Source organism: Caretta caretta, chromosome 2 (assembly GCF_965140235.1).
Source record: "Caretta caretta isolate rCarCar2 chromosome 2, rCarCar1.hap1, whole genome shotgun sequence".
Classification (NCBI taxonomy): Eukaryota; Metazoa; Chordata; order Testudines; family Cheloniidae; genus Caretta; species Caretta caretta.
In genome coordinates, this window is record NC_134207.1 from 249,607,944 (window position 1) to 249,628,353 (window position 20,410).

A 20,410-nucleotide genomic window follows, 5' to 3' on the forward strand; every position below is an offset into this window, starting at 1 on the left:
TGCAGCTCCATTAATGCAGCTGCACTGATGTAGCGTGTCTGGTGAAGACATGCTATGTTGATGGGAGAGTGCTCTCCCATCGAAGTAATTACTCCACCTCAACAAGAAGCAGAAGCTATGTCAACAGAGAGAGTCTCCCACTGATGTAGTGCGGTGTAGACAGCACTTTAAGTCAACGTACCTTACGTTGCTCAGGGGAATGGTTTTGTCACACCCCTAAGTGATGTAAGTTACATCGACTTTAGTGGCAGTGTAGACCAGCCCTGAGGCATGAGGAGGTCAAGTGACTTGTCCAAGGATATATGAGAAGTCTTTGACAAAACCAGAAATAGGACACACATCATCTGACTCAGAGGCCATCCTCCTCACTACAGTAGTACTGTGTGTGTAGTTCGTGAAGTGCATAGAGATACTTTTGGGTTGAAGGCACTTTGTTCATTGAAATGTCACTAACAGTTGAATACATCCATGCCAAGATGTTAAGGAAGAGTGATAGTCTTTACAACTATATTTCAAATATGGATTGTAATTTTTGTGTTTAACTGCATGAAAAAAATAATTTTCAGTCGCAGCTAATCTACTCTGGATAAACCAGACAGGATTTAAATGTGTGCAACACTTAATAAAACACTACTGTTCTTTCTTGCAAGTGGTCATAACTTGTAGCAACAATACAAAGTGTTTACTCTGATAAAACTCTCACTATAGGACTTTGGGCCTAATTCAGCAGTCCCAAATAAGTATCCTGAGTAACGATTTCAGGACTGGGGCCAAAATTTGATACACATACTAGGTTATTTTTTATTGTCAGTGAATTTTGTTCTGTGTTCCTCATGTAATAGGTAGGAAGTTACCAAATATTTGACTAGTAGGGGAACAGTCGCCGAGTAATTTTCTCCAATATTATCCTTTTGGTTCTCCTCTCCCACTTAAATAAATAAATAAGGGGAGAAAAATCAAAATGAGCTACATTTACCTTCACTTCTTAATTATATGTAGGGTTTGCGGAATTTTATTTTAATATTTTTAAATTTCAACAGGTAATATTTTGTGCATTTTTTCTGCTTTTTATCAATTTAAATGTTCAGTTATACAGAATTATAGGTTTTAAGCATCTTTTTATTTCTATCTATTTAAATTATCCGAGTTGTGGGAAATTATGGGGGGGGGCTAGACAATAACTATTTAATGACTGTAGAGATTAGGATTCAAAAATTAAAGCTTTTGTCATAAATATAAAGGGAAGGGTAAACCCCTTTAAAATCCCTCCTGGCCAGAGGAAAAATCCTCTCTCCTGTAAAGGGTTAAGAAGCTAAAGGTAACCTCGCTGGCACCTGACCAAAATGACCAATGAGGAAACAAGATACTTTCAAAAGCTGGGAGGAGGGAGAGAAACAAAGGGTCTGTGTGTCTGTTTATATGCTGGTTTTCTGCCGGGGATAGACCAGGAATGGAGTCTTAGAACTTTTAGTAAGTAATCTAGCTAGATATGTGTTAGATTATGATTTCTTTAAATGGCTGAGAAAAGAATTGTGCTGAATGGAATGACTATTTCTGTCTCTGTGTCTTTTTGTAACTTAAGGTTCTCTATGTTTTGAATCTAATTACCCTGTAAGGTATCTACCATCCTGATTTTACAGAGGTGATTCCTTTACCTCTATTTACTTCTATTTCTATTAAAAGTCTTCTTGTAAGAAAACTGAATGCTTTTTCATTGTTCTCAGATCCAAGGGTTTGGGTCTGTGGTCACCTATGCAAATTGGTGAGGATTTTTACCAAACCTTTCCCAGGAAGTGGGGTGCAATGGTTGGGAGGATTTTGGGGGGAAAGACGTGTCCAAACTACGTTTCCCAGTAAACCCAGTTAGAGTTTGGTGGTGGCAGTGGATATTCCAAGGACAAAGGATAAAATTAATTTGTACCTTGGGGAAGTTTTACCTAAGCTGGTAAAAGTAAGCTTAGGAGGTTTTCATGCAGGTCCCCACATCTGTACCCTAGAGTTCAGAGTGGGGAGGAACCTTGACATGGTGGCAGCGTGGTGGGATTAACCTGAAATCATTTTGAGATCAATTTGAGATTTTTTGAACTAGAAATACAGATTTTAAAAAAGAATTTTTTTTTCCTTTGGTGCTGCTGGAAAGGAGTTCCAGAAAGCAGCTGAAACTGAAAGCAGCTTGTTTTTTCTCTGCTTTGGGGCCAGAGGAGAGACAAAAGGGGATTATCTTTGTGAATTGCAGGTTTTCTTTGCCTGGAGGCAGGGTACTTAACCTCCTGCAGGGAAATTCACAGTCTTGGTAAACCAGAATTTTTTTTTTCCTAAAAGTAAATAGAGGGGGTGTTCTACCCATTTGCCTGGAGACAAAATTGGCAGGGGCTTTTTTTTTTTTTTAGGATTTTGATTTCTTTACAAGGAGCACAAGTTTGAAAAGGAATTTTTTTTCCTTTGGGCTGCTGGTAAGCAGGTTTCCAAGTAGTTGGAGGTTTCTTGCTTTGATCTGGGGCCAGAGCAGAGACAAGGGAATTGTCTTTTTCTGTAGGCTGACAATCACTATCAGAGAATAGGTATTCTATTCCAGCACAGCAAAATTTTACAGCCAAGTTTTGTTTGTTTATTTCTAAACGTCGGGTGTAAAGTTAGTAAAAAACAGAGAGGTTAGGATGACAAAATCCACGGCTCGACAAAAGCTGGAATTAGCCCGATTTCAGGCTGAGGAAAAACAAAGGGAACATGAAAGACAGATAGAACTCATGCGGCTGAAGGAGGAGGAGAGGGAAAAAGAGAGGAAGCATGCACTGGAGATGGAGAAGGTAAAGGCTCAGCAGAATATACCAACAAACCCTAGCAATTCTTCTCCTAGCAATTCCCCATCCCAGAAAGTTCCCCACCTACAAGTCAGGCGATGATTCTGAGGCCTTCTTAGAAAACTTCGAAAGGGCCTGCCTTGGGTACAACATCTCTACTGACCAACACGTGGTAGAGCTGAGGCCGCAGCTCAGTGGACCCTTAGCTGAGGTGGCGGCTGAAATGCCTAAAGAACACATGAACAAGTATGAACTGTTTAAATCCAAGGCGAGAGTCAGAATGGGGATAACACCTGAGTAGTCTCGTCGGATGTTCAGAGCCCTAAGGTGGAAACCAGACGTGTCATTTACCCGACATGCCTACCACATTGTGAAACATTGGGATGCCTGGATATCAGGAGCAAGTGTTGAATCTCCAGTAAATTTGCCCTTCCTAATGCAAATGGAACAATTCTTAGAGGGTGTTCCTGAGGAAATAGAAAGGTACATCCTAGATGGGAAGCCCAAAACTGTAATCGAGGCAGGAGAGATTGGAGCCAGATGGGTGGAGGTGGCAGAGAAGAAGAAAACTGGTCGCAGTTGGAGCGGAGACCAGAAGGGACAACCCCAGACCACACCCTATTACCGGGGGCCGCCCAAAGCCCCACCTACCTCCCAAAGAACCCTCCAGACCCCTTATCGTCTCACCACCCCGTTCTCCAGCAACCCACCTCACCCCAGTGACCCGTCAGCTGGACGATGTTTTAAATGTAACGAGCTGGGGCATGTAAAGGCCAACTGCCCCAAGAACCCCAAAAGATTACAGTTCATTGCACCGGAATCACACCAGAGGTCCTCAGGCCCAGATACCTCCCAGATACCCTTGGAGTGGAGGGAAACTGTGAGTGTGGGCGGGAAGAAGGTCACCGCGTGGAGGGACACCAGAGCACAAGTGTCAGCTATCAATGCTTCCTTAGTGGACCCCAATTTAATCAACCCAGAGATCCAAGTGACGATTCAACCCTTCAAGTCCAACTCTTTCAATTTGCCTACAGCCCAGTTGCCTGTCCAGTACAAGGGCTGGTCAGGAACGTGGACTTTTGCAGTCTATGATGATTATCCCATCCCCAGGCTGTTGGGGGAAGACTTGGCCAGTCATGTGAAGCGGGCCAAGAGGGTGGGAATGGTCACCCGTAGCCAGTCTAAACAAGCCGTGAGGCCTAGCTCTGTTCCGGAAACTTCTATCAGGACCCAGTCAGAGGTGATGGACCCGGACCCCAGGCCAATGTCTGCAACAGCAGTAGTGGATCCAGTCCCAGAGACCCAGACGGAACCAGTCCCAGAACCAGAACCAGCGGAACAACCAGCACCAGACCATTTGCCAGCACTGAATCCAGTACTTGCAACCTCAACACCAGAGGGCCCCATCGAACCTGAACCGGCAACAGCCCATAACCCTACACAAGAGGCTCAGCCAGAGCCTGAACCCCAACATAGTGTCCCAGCGGAGAGCGGTTCACAGTCAATGGAAACAGCCCCATTCCCTACATCACTTCCAGAGGGACCAAGCACAGGTCCACAATCCAATGAGGAACTGATGTCTCCAGCATCAAGGAAACAGTTCCAGACTGGACAGGAAGCAGATGAAAGCCTCCAGAGAGCTTGGACGGCAGCACGGAGCAACCCACGACCTCTCAGCTCTTCTAATCAATCCAGATTTGTTGTAGAAAGAGGACTTTTCTACAAGGAAACTCTTTCTGGTGGACACCAGGAAGACTGGCATCCTCAGAGACAGTTGGTAGTTCCAACTAAATACCGGGCCAAGCTCTTGAGCTTAGCCCACGATCACCCTAATGGCCATGCTGGGGTGAACAGGACCAAAGACCATTTGGGGGGGGTCATTCCACTGGGAGGGAATGGGCAAGGATGTTTCTACCTATGTCCGGTCTTGTGAAGTATGCCAAAGAGTGGGAAAACCCCAAGACCAGGTCAAAGCCCCTCTCCAGCCACTCCCCATCATTGAAGTTCCATTTCAGCGAGTAGCTGTGGATATTCTGGGTCCTTTTCCGAAAAAGACACCCAGAGGAAAGCAGTACATACTGACTTTCATGGATTTTGCCACCCGATGGCTGGAAGCAGTAGCTCTAAGCAACACCAGGGCTAAAAGTGTGTGCCAGGCACTAGCAGACATTTTTGCCAGGGTAGGTTGGCCCTCCGACATCCTCACAGATGCAGGGACTAATTTCCTGGCAGGAACTATGGAAAACCTTTGGGAAGCTCATGGGGTAAATCACTTGGTTGCCACTCCTTACCACCATCAAACAAATGGCATGGTGGAGAAGTTTAATGGAACTTTGGGGGCCATGATACGTAAATTCATAAATGAGCACTCCAATGATTGGGACCTAGTGTTGCAGCAGTTGCTCTTTGCCTACAGAGCTGTACCGCACCCCAGTTTAGGGTTTTCCCCATTTGAACTTGTATATGTCTGTGAGGTTAAGGGGCCATTACAGTTGGTGAAGCAGCAATGGGAGGGATTTACACCTTCTCCAGGAACTAACATTCTGGACTTTGTAACCAACCTACAAAACATCCTCCGAACCTTTTTAGCCCTTGCTAAAGAAAACTTACAGGATGCTCAAAAACAGCAAAAAGCCTGGTATGATAAACATGCCAGAGAGCGTTCCTTCAAAGTAGGGGACCAGGTCATGGTCTTAAAGGCGCTCCAGGCCCATAAAATGGAAGCATCGTGGGAAGGGCCATTCACGGTCCAGGAGCGCCTGGGAGCTGTTAATTATCTCATAGCATTCCCTAGCTCCAACCGAAAGCCTAAGGTGTACATATTAATTCTCTAAAGCCCTTTTATTCCAGAGAATTAAAGGTTTGTCAGTTTACAGCCCAGGGAGGAGACGATGCTGAGTGGCCTGAAGGTGTCTACTATGAAGGGAAAAATGCTGGTGTTGTGGAAGAGGTGAACCTCTCCATGACCCTTGGGTGTATGCAGCGACAGCAGATCAAGGAGCTGTGTACTAGCTATGCGCTAACGTTCTCAGCCACCCCAGGACTGACTGAACGGGCATACCATTCCATTGACACAGGTAATGCTCACCCAATTAGGGTCCAACCTTACCAGGTGTCTCCTCAAGCTAAAACTGCTATAGAATGGGAGATCCAGGATATGTTACAGATGGGTGTAATCCGCCCCTCTGGAAGTGCATGGGCATCTCCAGTGGTTCTAGTTCCCAAACCAGATGGGGAAATACGTTTTTGCGTGGACTACCGTAAGCTAAATGCTGTAACTCTCCCAGACAACTATCCAATGCCATGCACAGATGAACTATCAGAGAAACTGGGACGGGCCCAGTTCATCTCTACCTTGGACTTAACCAAGGGGTACTGGCAGGTACTGCTAGATGAATCTGCCAAGGAAAGGTCAGCCTTCACCACACATCTCGGGCTGTATAAATTTAATGTACTCTCTTTCGGGCTGCAAAATGCACCCGCCACCTTCCAAAGACTTGTAGATGGTCTCCTAGCGGGATTAGAAGAATATGCAGTCGCCTACCTTGACGATGTGGCCATATTTTCGGATTCCTGGGCAGAACACCTGGAACATCTACAAAAAGTCCTTGAGCGCATAAGGGAGGCAGGGCTAACTGTTAAGGCTAAGAAGTGTCAAATAGGCCTAAACAGAGTGACTTACCTTGGACACCAGTTGGGTCAAGGAACTCTCAGCCCCCTACAGGTCAAAGTGGATGCTATCCAAAAGTGGCCTGTCCCAAAGTCAAAGAAACAGGTCCAATGCTTCCTAGGCTTGGCCGGTTATTACAGGAGATTTGTACCACAATACAGCCAAATCACCACCCCACTGACAGACCTAACCAAAAAGAAACAGCCAAATGCCGTTCAGTGGACCGAAAAGTGTCAGAAGGCCTTCAACAAGCTTAAAGCGACACTCATGTCTGACCCTGTACTAAGGGCCCCAGACTTTGACAAACCATTCCTAGTAACCACAGATGCGTCCGAGCGTGGTGTGGGAGCAGTTTTAATGCAGAAAGGACCCGATGAAGAATTCCACCCTGTAGTGTTTCTCAGCAAAAAACTGTCTGAGGGGGAAAGCAACTGGTCAGTCAGTGAAAAAGAATGTTACGCCATTGTCTACGCTCTGGAAAAGCTACGCCCATATGTTTGGGGACGGCGTTTCCACCTGCAAACCGACCATGCTGCGCTAAAGTGGCTTCACACCGTCAAAGAAACTAACAAAAAACTTCTTCGGTGGAGTTTAGCTCTCCAAGATTTTGATTTCGACATCCAACACATCTCAGGAGCTTCTAACGAAGTGGCTGATGCACTCTCCCGTGAAAGTTTCCCAGAATCAACTGGTTAAAATCGTCCTTGAGATGTGGAAAATATTGTTAGTCTTTATGTACTTGGTAGTATATTTAGAGATGCATGTGTCTTATTAACTCTGTTTTTCCTAGAGTTCCAGGAAGAAATCCCAGCCAGTGTTTCACCCTAGCTGAGATTTGGGGGGCGTGTCATAAATATAAAGGGAAGGGTAAACCCCTTTAAAATCCCTCCTGGCCAGAGGAAAAATCCTCTCACCTGTAAAGAGTTAAGAAGCTAAAGGTAACCTCGCTGGCACCTGACCAAAATGACCAATGAGGAAACAAGATACTTTCAAAAGCTGGGAGGAAGGAGAGAAACAAAGGGTCTGTGTGTCTGTTTATATGCTGGTTTTCTGCCGGGGATAGACCAGGAATGGAGTCTTAGAACTTTTAGTAAGTAATCTAGCTAGGTATGTGTTAGATTATGATTTCTTTAAATGGCTGAGAAAAGAATTGTGCTGAATAGAATGACTATTTCTGTCTGTGTGTCTTTTTGTAACTTGAGGTTTTGCCTAGAGGAATTCTCTATGTTTTGAATCTAATTACCCTGAAAGGTATCTACCATCCTGATTTTACAGAGGTGATTCCTTTACCTCTATTTACTTCTATTTCTATTAAAAGTCTTCTTGTAAGAAAACTGAATGCTTTTTCATTGTTCTCAGATTCAAGGGTTTGGGTCTGTGGTCACCTATGCAAATTGGTGAGGATTTTTACCAAACCTTTCCCAGGAAGTGGGGTGCAATGGTTGGGAGGATTTTGGGGGGAAAGACGTGTCCAAACTACGTTTCCCAGTAAACCCAGTTAGAGTTTGGTGGTGGCAGTGGATATTCCAAGGACAAAGGGTAAAATTAATTTGTACCTTGGGGAAGTTTTAACCTAAGCTGGTAAAAGTAAGCTTAGGAGGTTTTCATGTAGGTCCCCACATCTGTACCCTAGAGTTCAGAGTGGGGAAGGAACCTTGACAGCTTTATGACACAAATTGCCATAATCACTTCAAAATATACAAAGTCAATATCCTTAAATCAAACACTAATAAGCTATATGTGGCTCTAAAGAAGCAGCAGTATAATTTAAACCATCTGACAACTGCAGCAGAGAACTTAGGGGCAGTTTCAAAAGTGTCTTTAATTAAACACGAGTATCTAAGCAGAATTACAGGACCATACCAAAGCTTAAAGTTGCAAACACTACAGGGAAATATTTCCATACTTACCTTTGCACTGTCTTCAGAGCTAGGTGGCCAGAGAGTGGAGAGAGGCATCTGCTGGCCAGGTGCCCAGCTCTGAAGGCAGCGCCACTGCCAGCAGCAGCACAGAAGTGAGGGTGGCGTGGTATGGGATGGGGGGTAGGGGTGTCATCGCGGTAGGACCGGCCTTACGGGTGGGCGACATAGGGTTAGGGGGTTCCATGGTCACCTCCCCATACACACTGCCAGCCCAAAGCCCTGTTAACTCCCAAGTGCTGGGCCTGGGGCTGGGGAGGGGCAGGGTTGGGGCACCTACCTTGCACTGGGCTCCAGCTGCTAGTCCCAGCTGAGCTGGGGAGGGATTGGACTTCCTCTTCCATTGCACAGGCCGCTCCCGGGGGCAGGTTAGACCCACCTCTGGGAACCTCCCCTGGTTACAGGAAGCCCTGCGCCTGCTGGTTGGGAACCCAGCTCTGAAAGCAGCGCCGCAGCCAGCAGCAGTGCAGAAGTAGTGGTGGCAGTACCGCATCCCCTACAGTAGCCAGTGACCATCCTCCACAACCCCTTTTTAGGTCAGGACCCCCATGGTTAAAAAACCATGAAATTTCAGATTTAAATAGCTGAAACTGTGAAATTTCAGATTTTTAAAATCCTATGATCATGAAATTTACCAAAATGGAATGTGAATTTGGTAGGGCCCTAACCATGGGGCAGATCCTCTGTTGGAATAAATGGTCATAGTGCTATTGCCTTTTTAATAGATTATAAAGCCAGAAGGGACCATTCTGATCATCTTATCAGACCTCCTGTATAACACTACAACTTCCCTGAATTAATGCCTGCTTGAACTACAGCATATCTTTTAGACGAATATCTGATCTTGATTTGAATACTTCCAGTAATGCAGAAGCCACCACAACCCTTGGTGAATTGTTCGAATGATTAATTAGCCTCACTGTTAAAAATCTGTGTCAGGAGTGAGCACCTACAGCTGAGTTTGAGATGTAGCTATCCCTGTCTCCAGGCAGATTGATGAGCTCAGCTGGGTAGGACTGCCTGATTGGCTGACTGACTTGATTGGCTTAGGGGAGCCAGTGGGCCCGCTTTTAAGGTCAGCAGCAGCAGATTGCTGGCTGCTTAATGCTTTGGCCTGCAACTGATCTTACTTCTGCCCTGCATTAGCCCTGCTTCTGTATTGCCTCTGCCATGGTCCTGGTTCCTGACTCCATCTCTGACTTGTCATTCTGCTCCAAACAGTGCGTGGGACTGCCAGTGCCCAGGCCTGCTACTGCCTTATTTCTAGTCTGAATTTGTCTAGCTTCATCTTCCAGCCATTTGATCTTCTTGTATGTTTGTGTGCTAGATTGAAGAGCTTCTATTAAATTGTAGGTACTTACAGACTTACAGTGTATGAAAGAAGTTAAAGCCAGACCAATTAAAACTAGAAATAAGGCACAGTTTTTTAATAGTGAGGGTGATTAATCATTGCGACAAACTATCAAGAGAAATTAGTGGATTCTCCTTCTCTTGATGTGTTCAGATCGAAATTGGATGCCTTTCCTTAAAAAGTGCTTTAGTCAAACCCAAGTTATTGGGCTCAATAAAAGAGTAGCTAGAGAGAGAGAAAAAAAGAAAAATTCTGTGATCTGTATTATACAAGAAGTCAGAGTAGATGATCTGATGTGCCTTAAATTGAACATATGCCCCATATAGAGTTTTAAAGAGAGCTGGGTCAGTAGGAGAGGCAGATTGAAAACAAGACTGTAGTCACTGACAAACTTTCAAAGAGACATGAGGAGAGAAAACAAGTACAATACCTAGGCACAATGGAGTTAGGTAAGAATGTATTTCCAAACTCAGCTCCTTAATTTTCTTATTGTGTATACTGGAGTCAGACCCTTTACTATCTTGTGTTTTTGTGATTATATATAACATGGTCTTGAATGATTCCTTGTGGTGCTTGTACACTATTATGGATAAGTGTACATGATGCTTTCCAACTAGTAATCCTCTCCAGTATAATCTTTTTGGTCTTTTTTTTCCGTAATACTTCCTTCTTCAAAAGTTTGATTCCCTGAGTCATGAATTGTTTTCAGATTTCCAGATGCAGAGGGCTAGCAGATTTTTCAATAAGTTTAAAATCCTTTTCCTGCTTAGTAGTGATATGGTATCTTCAAGTTTAATGCAGCATTGTTGATGGCTTGTGCAAGTTGTGCTAGATGTTTTTTAAAAGCAAAACGCTCCTCTACAGACCATACAAATTACTGTTTTCTATTTATTTTTGTATCTATAAATGCAGACCATTCAAATCACTCATTGATAAAGGAGATTATTCCAAATATCTAATACTCAATGGAGGTAACCTGGTTTTTAATGCTTTTTCAGCTCAGAATGTCATATGATTAATGGTTGGATAGAAATGGGCCATTGTGTTTGGCAAAGTATAAGATTATTTAACAGCAACAGAGATATAAGAAATGAGTCCAGTTTATTACATATCTCAGAAATAATTTATATTGAGCTTCCTGTTTCTGTCTTCTGGTAAATTTTGTTTTAAATCTTTATGGTTCACTTAATCTTTACATTTATAAACATTCTTTGAGAAAACTGAAGTTTAATGTTAAAATCCCCTCACTTTTTTCAGTAGTTCAATTATGGTTTTAATAAGGTTACAGTTATATGTAATTCCTTTTTGCTGAGCTGTAATGTCAAGCTTTATTTCAAATCTATCCAAAAAGATTTACATATGATCACAGAACAACTTTTTTGGAATTACATGTTTGGGAAATTCATTTCAACATTTGATTAAATATTCTTCTCTAGAAATGATGCCACAGAGAGCGAGACATTCCAATCCATTTTGTTGGCATGGTAATTGTAAATAAATTATGGATGAAAGAGGGGTCAATAGTGCATTTTAGAATGTTTAATGCATTAGACATCTTAAAGGTGACCCCACTCCACAAATCTAGAGGGAGCCTTTCTGCCATAAAAAATAGTCTTTCCTGTCTCTCCAGCTGTCTCTTTGCCAATTTGTGTTAACTAAAACAGTAAATCCTGCAGATGCTATACCCTAAAGCTATTTTGGCTTTAAAGACTTCTAAGGCTGATGCAATGGATCTGGCCTATTTTACTCATGTAAATAGGCGTGCAGGATTGAGTTCCAAGTTTAAAAGTAAGGAAAGGGAGCAGAATTTCCTCTGTTTACAGAATGTCTATTCTAATACTATATGCTTTTCCACAGCTAATGGATATTTTTTTGTGCCTTCATTAACTGTCTTCCACCATTCTAGTCATTTTTGTTGGTGTAATAAATAAAATAATAATAATAATAATACCATCTCTGATATGGCACTTAATGTAATAATGAAATACTGAGAATCAAGGACAGGTTTCAGAGGAACAGCCGTGTTAGTCTGTATTCGCAAAAAGAAAAGGAGTACTTGTGGCACCTTAGAGACTAACCAATTTATTTGAGCATGAGCTTTCGTGAGCTACAGCTCACTTCATCAGATGTTTACCGTGGAAACTGCAGCAGACTTTATATACACACAGAGAATATGAAACAATACCTCCTCCCACCCCACTGTCCTGCTGGTAATAGCTTATCTAAAGTGATCAACAGGTGGGCCATTTCCAGCACAAATCCAGGTTTTCTCACCCTCCACCCCCCACACAAATTCACTCTCCTGCTGGTGCTAGCCCATCCAAAGTGACAACTCTTTACATAATCAAGTAGGGCTATTTCCTGCATAGATCAAGGTTTTCTCACATCCCCCCCACCCCCATACACACACAAACTCACTCTCCTGTTACCTACTACAGGACAGGCCTAACAAAGAAAATAACAGAACGCCACTAGCGGTCACCTTCAGCCCCCAACTAAAACCCCTCCAACGCATTATTAAGGATCTACAACCTATCCTAAAGGATGACCCAACACTCTCACAAGTCTTGGGAGACAGGCCAGTCCTTGCCTACAGACAGCCCTGCAAACCTGAAGCAAATACTCACCAACAACCACATACCACACAACAGAACCACTAACCCAGGAACTTATCCTTGCAACAAAGCCCGTTGCCAATTGTGCCCACATATCTATTCAGGGGACACCATCACAGGGCCTAATAACATCAGCCACACTATCAGAGGCTCGTTCACCTGCACATCCACCAATGTGATATATGCCATCATGTGCCAGCAATGCCCCTCTGCCATGTACATTGGTCAAACTGGACAGTCTCTACGTAAAAGAATAAATGGACACAAATCAGATGTCAAGAATTATAACATTCATAAACCAGTCGGAGAACACTTCAATCTCTCTGGTCACGCAATCACAGACATGAAGGTCGCTATCTTAAAACAAAAAAACTTCAAATCCAGACTCCAGCGGGAAACTGCTGAATTGGAATTCATTTGCAAATTGGATACTATTAATTTAGGCTTAAATAGAGACTGGGAGTGGCTAAGTCATTATGCAAGGTAGCCTGTTTCTTCTTGTTTTTTCCTACCCCCCCCCCCCCCAGATGTTCTGGTTTAACTTGGATTTAAACTTGGAGAGTGGTCAGTTTAGATGAGCTATTACCAGCAGGAGAGTGAGTTTGTGTGTGTATGGGGGTGGGGGGGATGTGAGAAAACCTTGATCTATGCAGGAAATAGCCCTACTTGATTATGTAAAGAGTTGTCACTTTGGATGGGCTAGCACCAGCAGGAGAGTGAATTTGTGTGGGGGGTGGAGGGTGAGAAAACCTGGATTTGTGCTGGAAATGGCCCACCTGTTGATCACTTTAGATAAGCTATTACCAGCAGGACAGTGGGGTGGGAGGAGGTATTGTTTCATATTCTCTGTGTGTATATAAAGTCTGCTGCAGTTTCCACGGTAAACATCTGATGAAGTGAGCTGTAGCTCACGAAAGCTCATGCTCAAATAAATTGGTTAGTCTCTAAGGTGCCACAAGTACTCCTTTTCTTTTTGAGAATCAAGGACTAAATCATAAACTCAGGATTCTTATTGACTTGAATGAGACCAGGATTTGTCTGTAGAGGAAAACTCTGTAGTAAGATCTGTTGAATTCTCTCACCATAGGCCAGAATAAAAGACAGTCTGAGAAGTTCAGAAATGTTTCCTTAATATATGAAGTTTTCTGCAGCGGACATAAGTAGGAAGTGGGCATTTTATTATTTATGGTACAGTAAGTGCAACTAACAGTGGCATTACAAGCCGCATTTTCAGAAACCATGACAATGACATTAAGCATTTGCTAAACAAAATCTGCTTCTGTGTGACATGCAGTGTGCATCCTGTTTATTACTGGGAAGTTGTTGGCATAGGCACACCTGTTTTTTTTCAAAGCGAAACTGCTAAATATACTTTCTGTTTTGGAGTTGGCTACTGCTGTATCTTTACTGACTATCAGAAATAAAGGCACTTTATTTTATTAGAGACAAAAAGAGTTGATTTTTCTTATCCACAAATAAAGTGTAATTCTTCCATTTTGTTTTTTGGATATTAAACTGTTCTTTGGTATTTTGGGGAAATTTATATGCTCAGATTAGCAAATTGTCATGCTGGAATGAATTATTAATGCAACTATCTACCTTGTACAAGGTTATTCTTAATACCCAGGTCATCTGCATGCCACATATCTTCCCTAGTTACAAATAGTTTGTTAACCATCCTTAATGATGGCTTATCTTCATTTTGGACATCTCCAGTTCTCTTGGCAATTGTCTATTTTGTGTATTTGTTTAAGTGTGTATACGTATCTCTTATACATATGTGTAGGATGGGATTTATAAAAGCATTCTGCATTAGTCTAAATCTGCTCCCATTTTAGTCAATGGCCAAAAATAGGTCAATGCTGAGAGCTTTTGAAAATCACATTCATATAGCTCAGTGGTTCTCAAACTTTTGTAGTGGTGACCCCTTTCACACAGCAAGCCTCTGAGCCCTGGTCTACACTAGGACTTTAGATCGAATTTAGCAGCGTTAAATCGATTTAAACCTGCACCCGTCCACACAATGAAGCCCTTTATTTCGACTTAAAGGGCTCTTAAAATCGATTTCCTTACTCCACCCCTGACAAGTGGATTAGCGCTTAAATCGACGTTGCCGGCTCGAATTTGGGGTACTGTGGACACAATTCGATGGTATTGGCCTCCGGGAGCTATCCCAGAGTGCTCCATTCTGACCGCTCTGGACAGCGCTCTCAACTCAGATGCACTGGCCAGGTAGACAGGAAAAGAACCGCGAACTTTTGAATCTCATTTCCTGTTTGGCCAGCGTGGCAAGCTGCAGGTGACCATGCAGAGCTCATCAGCAGAGGTGACCATGATGGAGTCCCAGAATCGCAAAAGAGCTCCAGCATGGACTGAACGGGAGGTACGGGATCTGATCGCTGTTTGGGGAGAGGAATCCGTGCTATCAGAACTCCGTTCCAGTTTTCGAAATGCCAAAACCTTTCTGAAAATCTCCCAGGGCATGAAGGACAGAGGCCATAACAGGGACCCGAAGCAGTGCCGCGTGAAACTGAAGGAGCTGAGGCAAGCCTACCAGAAAACCAGAGAGGCGAACGGCCGCTCTGGGTCAGAGCCCCAAACATGCCGCTTCTATGATGAGCTGCATGCCATTTTAGGGGGTTCAGCCACCACTACCCCAGCCGTGTTGTTTGACTCCTTCAATGGAGATGGAGGCAATACGGAAGCAGGTTTTGGGGACGAAGAAGATGATGATGAGGAGGAGGTTGTAGATAGCTCACAGCAAGCAAGCGGAGAAACCGGTTTTCCCAACAGCCAGGAACTGTTTCTCACCCTAGACCTGGAGCCAGTACCCCCCGAACCCACCCAAGGCTGCCTCCTGGACCCAGCAGGCGGAGAAGGGACCTCTGGTGAGTGTACCTTTTAAAATACTATACATGGTTTAAAAGCAAGCATGTGAAAAGATTACTTTGCCCTGGCATTTGCGGTTCTGCCTTTGCAAAAGGTTTCTGGGGAGGGCAGCCTTATTTCGTCCTTCATGGTAGGACACTTTACCACTCCAGGCCAGCAACACGTACTGGGGAATCACTGTAGAACAAAGCATTGCAGTGTATGTTTGCTGGCATTCAACCAAAATCCGTTCACGCGGTGGGAGGAGGCAAAATGCGACCTTGTAACGAAAGCACATGTGCTATGTATGTAATGTTAACTTTCAAGGTTTACCCTGAAAGAGTGTAGCCACTGTTTTATAAAATGTGTCTTTTTAAATACCGCTGTCCCTTTTTTTTTCTCCACCAGCTGCATGTGTTTCAATGATCACAGGATCTTCTCCTTCCCAGAGGCTAGTGAAGCTTAGAAAGAAAAAAAAACGCACTCGCGATGAAATGTTCTCCGAGCTCATGCTGTCCTCCCACACTGACAGAGCACAGACGAATGCGTGGAGGCAAATAATGTCAGAGTGCAGGAAAGCACAAAATGACCGGGAGGAGAGGTGGAGGGCTGAAGAGAGTAAGTGGCGGGCTGAAGAGAGTAAGTGGAGGGCTGAAGACAGGGCTGAAGCTCAAAGGTGGCGGCAGCGTGATGAGAGGAGGCAGGATTCAATGCTGAGGCTGCTGCAGGACCAAACCAGTATGCTCCAGTGTATGGTTGAGCTGCAGCAAAGGCAGCTGGAGCACAGACTGCCACTGCAGCCCCTCTGTAACCAACCGCCCTCCTCCCCAAGTTCCATAGCCTCCTCACCCAGACGCCCAAGAACACGGTGGGGAGGCCTCCGGCCAACCAGCCACTCCCCCACAGAGGATTGCCCAAAAAAAAGAAGGCTGTCATTCAATAAATTTTAAAGTTGTAAACTTTTAAAGTGCTGTGCTTAAAGTGCTGTGTGGCATTTTCCTTCCCTCCTCCACCACCCCTCCTGGGATACCTTGGTAGTCATCCCCCTATTTGTGTGATGAATGAATAACGAATGCATGACTGTGAAGCAGCAATGACTTTATTGGCTCTGCAAGCAATGATTAAAGGGAGGAGGGGAGGGTGGTTAGCTTACAGGGAAGTAGAGTGAACCAAGGGGCGGGGGGGTTCATCAAGGAGAAACAAACAGAACTTTTACACCGTAGCCTGGCCAGTCATGAAACTGTTTTTCAAAGCTTCTCTGATGCGTACCGCGCCCTCCTGTGCTCTTCTAACCGCCCTGGTGTCTGGCTGCGCGTAACCAGCAGCCAGGCGATTTGCCTCAACCTCCCACCCCGCCATAAACGTCTCCCCCTTACTCTCACAGATATTGTGGAGCACACAGCAAGCAGTAATAACAGTGGGAATATTGGTTTCGCTGAGGTCTAAGCGAGTCAATAAACTGCGCCAGCGCGCCTTTAAACGTCCAAATGCACATTCTACCACCATTCTGCACTTGCTCAGCCTGTAGTTGAACAGCTCCTGACCACTGTCCAGGCTGCCTGTGTACGGCTTCATGAGCCATGGCATTAAGGGGTAGGCTGGGTCCCCAAGGATACATATAGGCATTTCAACATCCCCAACAGTTATTTTCTGGTCTGGGAATAAAGTCCCTTCCTGCAGCTTTTGAAACAGACCAGAGTTCCTGAAGATGCGAGCATCATGCACCTTTCCCGGCCATCCCACGTTGATGTTGGTGAAACGTCCCTTGTGATCCACCAGAGCTTGCAGCACTATTGAAAAGTACCCCTTGCGGTTTATGTACTCGGCGGCTTGGTGCTCCGGTGCCAAGATAGGGATATGGGTTCCGTCTATGGCCCCACCACAGTTAGGGAATCCCATTGCAGCAAAGCCATCCACTATGACCTGCACATTTCCCAGGGTCACTACCCTTGATATCAGCAGATCTTTGATTGCGTGGGCTACTTGCATCACAGCAGCCCCCACAGTAGATTTGCCCACTCCAAATTGATTCCCAACTGACCGGTAGCTGTCTGGCGTTGCAAGCTTCCACAGGGCTATCGCCACTCGCTTCTCAACTGTGAGGGCTGCTCTCATCTTGGTATTCATGCGCTTCAGGACAGGGGAAAGCAAGTCACAAAGTTCCATGAAAGTGCCCTTACGCATGCGAAAGTTTCGCAGCCACTGGGAATCGTCCCAGACCTGCAACACTATGCGGTCCCACCAGTCTGTGCTTGTTTCCCGAGCCCAGAATCGGCGTTCCACAGCATGAACCTGCCCCATTAGCACCATGATGCATGCATTGTCAGGGCCCATGCTTTCAGAGAAATCTGTGTCCATGTCCTGATCACTCACGGGACCGCGCTGACGTCGCCTCCTCGCCCGGTATCGCGTTGCCATGTTCTGGTGCTGCATATACTGCTGAATAATGCGTGTGGTGGTTAATGTGCTCCTAATTGCCAAAGTGAGCTGAGCGGGCTCCATGCTTGCCGTGGTATGGCGTCCGCACAGAAAAAAGGCGCGGAACGATTGTCTGCCGTTGCTCTGACGGAGGGAGGGGCGACTGACGACACGGCTTACAGGGTTGGCTTCAGGGAGCTAAAATCAACAAAGGGGGTGCCTGTACATCAAGGAGTATTTCAGGCAGGACTGCACGGAGGGTTCCAATAAGAAATGGTGCACCTAAGTTATCGTTGTTATTGGAACAAGGAGGTTAGCCTGGCCTCTGATTGATACATGGCTAGATTTACCTCGCTGCACCTTCTCTGTGAGTGACTGCAGTGTGACCTAGAGGAATGAGTCCCCTAGACAGGGGAGGAGGCAAATGAGTACAAAACAAATCTGGTCTATTTCTTGTTTTGACCCACTCCATCTATCTTTTACATCTTTGGCTGGCAGCAGACGGTGCAGAAGGACTGCATGCCATCCACATCTCATGGCTGCTTGGCAGAAGATGGTACAGTACGCCTGCTAGCCATCCCCATCTCTTGCCTGCCTGGCAGAAGATGGTGCAATACGACTGCTAGCAATCCTCATCTCTTGCCTGCCTGGCAGAAGATGGTACAGTACGACTGCTAGCAGTCCGTATCGCCTGCCTGCTCACCATAAGACGGTTCAATAGGACTGACTGCAGGACTAAAGAGAATGACCTGGTCAAGTCACTCCAAATTTAGTCCCTGCGCCCATGTCTGCCCAGGCGCTCCCAGCCGACGCGGCCAGGAGCACCTCGGACACGATGAGGACGACTACCAATCGTATTGCACCGTCTGCTGCCAGAAGGCAAGGGGTTGCTGCTACTGTGCAGCAAAGCCGTACCGCGTCTGCCAGCACCCAGGAGACATAGGGTGACGGTTACCTGAGCGGGCTCCATGCTTACTGTGGTATGGCGTCTGCACAGGTAACTCAGGAAAAAAGGCGCGAAATGATTGTCTGCCCTTGCTTTCACGGAGGGAGGGAGGGAACGGGGGCCTGACGACACGTACCCAGAACCACCCGCGACAATGTTTTAGCCCCATCAGAGCGCTCCATTGTGACTGCTCTGGACAGCACTCTCAGATGCCCGATTGTTTGCCATTGCTCTGACGCTGGGAGGGGCGCTTACAGGGTTGGCTTCAGGGAGCTAAAATCAACAAAGGGGGTGGCTTTACATCAAGGAGTATTTCAGGCAGGACTTCACAGAGGGTTCCAATAAGAAATGGTGCACCTAAGTTATTGTCCTTATTGGAGCAAGAAGGTTAGCCTGGCCTCTGATTGATACATGGCTAGATTTACCTCGCTGCACCTTGACTGCAGTGTGATCTAGAAGAATGAGTCCCCTAGACAGGGGAGGGGGGGGAAGCAAATGAGTACAAAACAAATCTGGTCTATTTCTTGTTTTGACCCACTCCATCTATCTTTTACATCTTTGGCTGGCAGCAGACGGACTGCATGCCATCCACATCTCATGACTGCTCGGCAGAAGATGGTACAGCACGACTGCTAGCAGTCCGTATCGCCTGCCCGCTCACCATAAGACGGTTCAATAGGACTGACTGCAGGACTAAAGAGAATGACCTGGTCAAGTCACTCCAAATTTAGTCCCTGTGCCCATGTCTGCCCAGGCGCTCCTGATCGACCTCACAGAGGCGACCAGGAGCACCTCAGACATGACGATGACGGCTACCAGTCGTACTGTACCGTCTGCTGCCACAAGGCAAGGGGTTGCTGCTACTGTGTAGCAATGCCGTACCGCGTCTGCCAGCACCCAGGAGACATAGGGTGACGGTTACCTGAGCGGGCTCCATGCTTGCCATGGTATGGCGTCTGCACAGGTAACTCAGGAAAAAAGGCGCGAAATGATTGTCTGCCCTTGCTTTCACGGGGGGAGGGAGGGAACGGGAGGCTGACGATATGTACCCAGAACCACCCGCGACAATGTTTTAGCCCCATCAGGCATTGGGATCTCAACCCAGAATTCCAATGGGCAGCGGAGACTGCGGGAACTGTGGGATAGCTACCCACAGTGCAACGCTCCGGAAGTCGACGCTTGCCTCGGTACTGTGGAAGCGCTCCGCCGAGTTAATGCACTTAATGCACTTAGAGCATTTACTGTGGGGACACACACACTCGAATTTATAAAACCGATTTCTAAAAAACCGACTTCTATAAATTCGACCTTATTCTGTAGTGTAGACATACCCTGAGTGTGACACCCCTCCCTTATAAATTAAAAACACTTTTTCAATATTTAGCACTATTATAAATGCTGGAGATGAAGCGGGGTTTGGGGTGGATGCTGACCGTTTGAGAACCCCTGATATAGCTTCATTAAATCTGGTCCGTAGTTTTTATTTAGGTTTTCAGGTTCTCTCTATTCAGGCATGCAGAAATAGACAATGGAATGAAAATTACACTTTCTATATTTGCATCCTTGACCAGTGATAAAACCCTTTTAATTCAGATATCTCATGAACCATAAGGGATAAAGAAGAATGTTCTACAATATTGTAAAATCTGGAATCTTAGCTTTCCAGTGATTTATGTTGCTGTTTACAATATGGTTGAATTTAAAATAAGTGAGAAGAAGAATTAGGTGATTTTTTAAAAAATGTCCTACCAGAGCTATAAAAAATTTGGTTGGCTTGGTACTGTGGAAATGGTTTCAGGATCAGTACAAATTTTAAGTAGTG

General features: G+C 45.3%; 2 protein-coding genes across 7 annotated transcripts in view; both read left to right on the forward strand.

Moving 5' to 3' along the window:
• Positions 1–20,410, forward strand: part of PTPRN2 (protein tyrosine phosphatase receptor type N2) — a 1,070,187-nt gene that overhangs the window by 152,377 nt on the left and 897,400 nt on the right. The gene's annotated exons all lie outside the window — the stretch shown is intronic.
• LOC142070884 (uncharacterized) lies at positions 14,306–16,179 on the forward strand. The gene is made up of 2 exons (XM_075124805.1): positions 14,306–15,244; positions 15,633–16,179. Exons 1-2 carry the CDS (start codon positions 14,662–14,664, stop codon positions 16,172–16,174), a joined length of 1,125 nt encoding a protein of 374 aa, XP_074980906.1. The 5' UTR covers positions 14,306–14,661; the 3' UTR covers positions 16,175–16,179.

Bases quoted from the DNA above. Each gene is read 5' to 3' on its own strand.
- LOC142070884 (XM_075124805.1), top strand. From the start codon at position 14,662: ATGCAGAGCTCATCAGCAGAGGTGACCATGATGGAGTCCCAGAATCGC. The intron at 15,245-15,632 runs GTGAGTGTACCT...TTTCTCCACCAG, and splicing joins AGGCGGAGAAGGGACCTCTG to CTGCATGTGTTTCAATGATC.